We start from the raw sequence: 1,865 nt of genomic DNA on the forward strand, positions 1-1,865 counted from the left end.
TTGCTACTTCTGTCATATTCCCCTTCCCGGACTCAACACCTTCCTTTGCTGAAATAACATCTATAATATTTGAATCAGTAGCAATAGGTTTAACTTTATTTGCATGATTTGCATGGGGATCAAGGAGGAAAAATATGAGGAGAGAGAAACTCTGGCGTTTTTCCTAGGGTTTTGTGCGTTTTCAATTTTCTTCTTCAATTATTGTTTAATCTTAGGATTGATAATGACTAAGGAAACTGTGTTACGTATTACGAATGGATCACCAACTCCAGCCTTTGCGGAAAAAGTGAAGGTACGTCAAACATTGCAGCCTACGGCCATTGATGTTAGCAGTCTGCCAAATCCCACGTTAATTAATGGAGAACCATCTTTGGTAATCCCTACTGATTTTTATCAGGAAGGCTGTAAGCCTTTTGAGTTCAGCTTTATTGCAAGACTCAACTTCACGGGTTTGAAGTTTTTGGAGGTGAAGAACAGTTTAGTTACTCAATGGCAGCTAAACCCTAACTCGGTTAGGTTTATGTCTATGAGTAGGGGTTTCTTTGTTGTTATGTTGGGGGATGAGCACACAAAAGCCAGAATCCATAACAGAAAATGGTTTTTTAATCAACAGGAGCTACGTTTGATGGATTGGTACCCTGGTTTCGATCCGGAAAGACAAAATACTTCCCATGCACCTGTTTGGGTTCATCTTCCAGGTCTTCATGCAGAGTTATGGACCGAAAGATCTTTGCTATCCATTGGGAAAGCAGTTGGTAATCCGATTGTAGTTGATCAAAGAACTTTGAATCTGGAGTTTGGAAGCTATGCGTCAGTGCTGGTTGACGTAGATTTCGCGAAGCACATTCCTGACAGAATTCTTCTAACAGCTGGGGGGAGAACTTTCTGGCAATATGTGGAGATACCTAAGCATCCAAAATTCTGTATGCATTGTAACATCATAGGGCACAATGAGAGTGAGTGCAGGAGGAAACCAAAATCTGATGAACCTGTTAAGGACAAGGCGGATATTCAGGAATGGCAGGATGCTAAAGGTAAGAAGCGATCACGCAATCGTAAGAAGAATAACACTCAAGCGGATACTAGTGGTGTTGACAACTCAGGCGAAACTGGTGAAGATGCACACAATGGTGCAGGTAAAGATATTAATGTACATGTTGTTTTTGGGGAGAATGCTGCTGGTAAGGAGGATACTAGTCAGCTTGAGGAGGTGCTGGCTGCTTCTGAAGCTCGGCTTCGTGCAGCGTCTGACGCTGTTGAGACATCTAAATTGGCGATTGCACAGAAATGAGCATTAGCTAATATTTTGTTGGTTGATGAAACCACAATTGCGTCTAAGTCAGGAACGAGTGATGAATTGGCGAGAACTAATCACTCTAGTACTGATAAGAACCAGGCCAACTCTTCTACTCCCTATATACCTATTCAAGACGCAGTGGTTCATAGTATTGTGGAGACTCCTACCTACAATGCTTTGATGGATAATACTTTGGTTATCTCCTCGAATAAATTTGATGTTTTAACTGATGAGTTGGGGCTAAACAACACAGTGCAACAATCTAATCAGGAGGAGGAGAGTTCGGATGAGGACCTCACGCCAGAGAAAGCTTTAGCAGGTGTCAAGGGAGCCAAATGGTCCGAGATTCCAGTTGAAAAAGTTGTGCCTAAGCAAACTAGGAAGCCTGGTCGTGTGAAAATTCAATATAGTTCGCAGCAAAGTACTTCTCTGAGTTATACTCAAACTAAATCTCCAGATTCCAAGTCTGACTCGGACTCTGAGGTTAATGATTTGGGAATCCGAGTTAGCAAAGGTTTCTCACCAGTTATTGGCAAAAGGGTTCTGAATAAGAATCCTAAGATATCTT

General features: G+C 41.8%; 1 protein-coding gene across 1 annotated transcript; it reads left to right on the forward strand.

Moving 5' to 3' along the window:
- Nucleotides 1-223: 223 nt before the first annotated feature.
- On the forward strand, nt 224-1,291 carry LOC113272814. Its single transcript, XM_026522612.1, has one exon. The coding sequence runs from the start codon at nt 224-226 to the stop codon at nt 1,289-1,291; it is 1,068 nt and encodes a 355-aa protein (XP_026378397.1).
- The last annotated feature ends 574 nt before the right edge of the window (nt 1,292-1,865 follow it).

This window comes from Papaver somniferum, chromosome 4 (genome assembly GCF_003573695.1).
Source record: "Papaver somniferum cultivar HN1 chromosome 4, ASM357369v1, whole genome shotgun sequence".
Lineage (NCBI taxonomy): Eukaryota > Viridiplantae > Streptophyta > Magnoliopsida > Ranunculales > Papaveraceae > Papaver > Papaver somniferum.

Excerpts from the sequence above, each read along its gene's own strand:
- LOC113272814 (XM_026522612.1), top strand. The coding sequence starts at position 224 with ATGACTAAGGAAACTGTGTTACGTATTACGAATGGATCACCAACTCCA.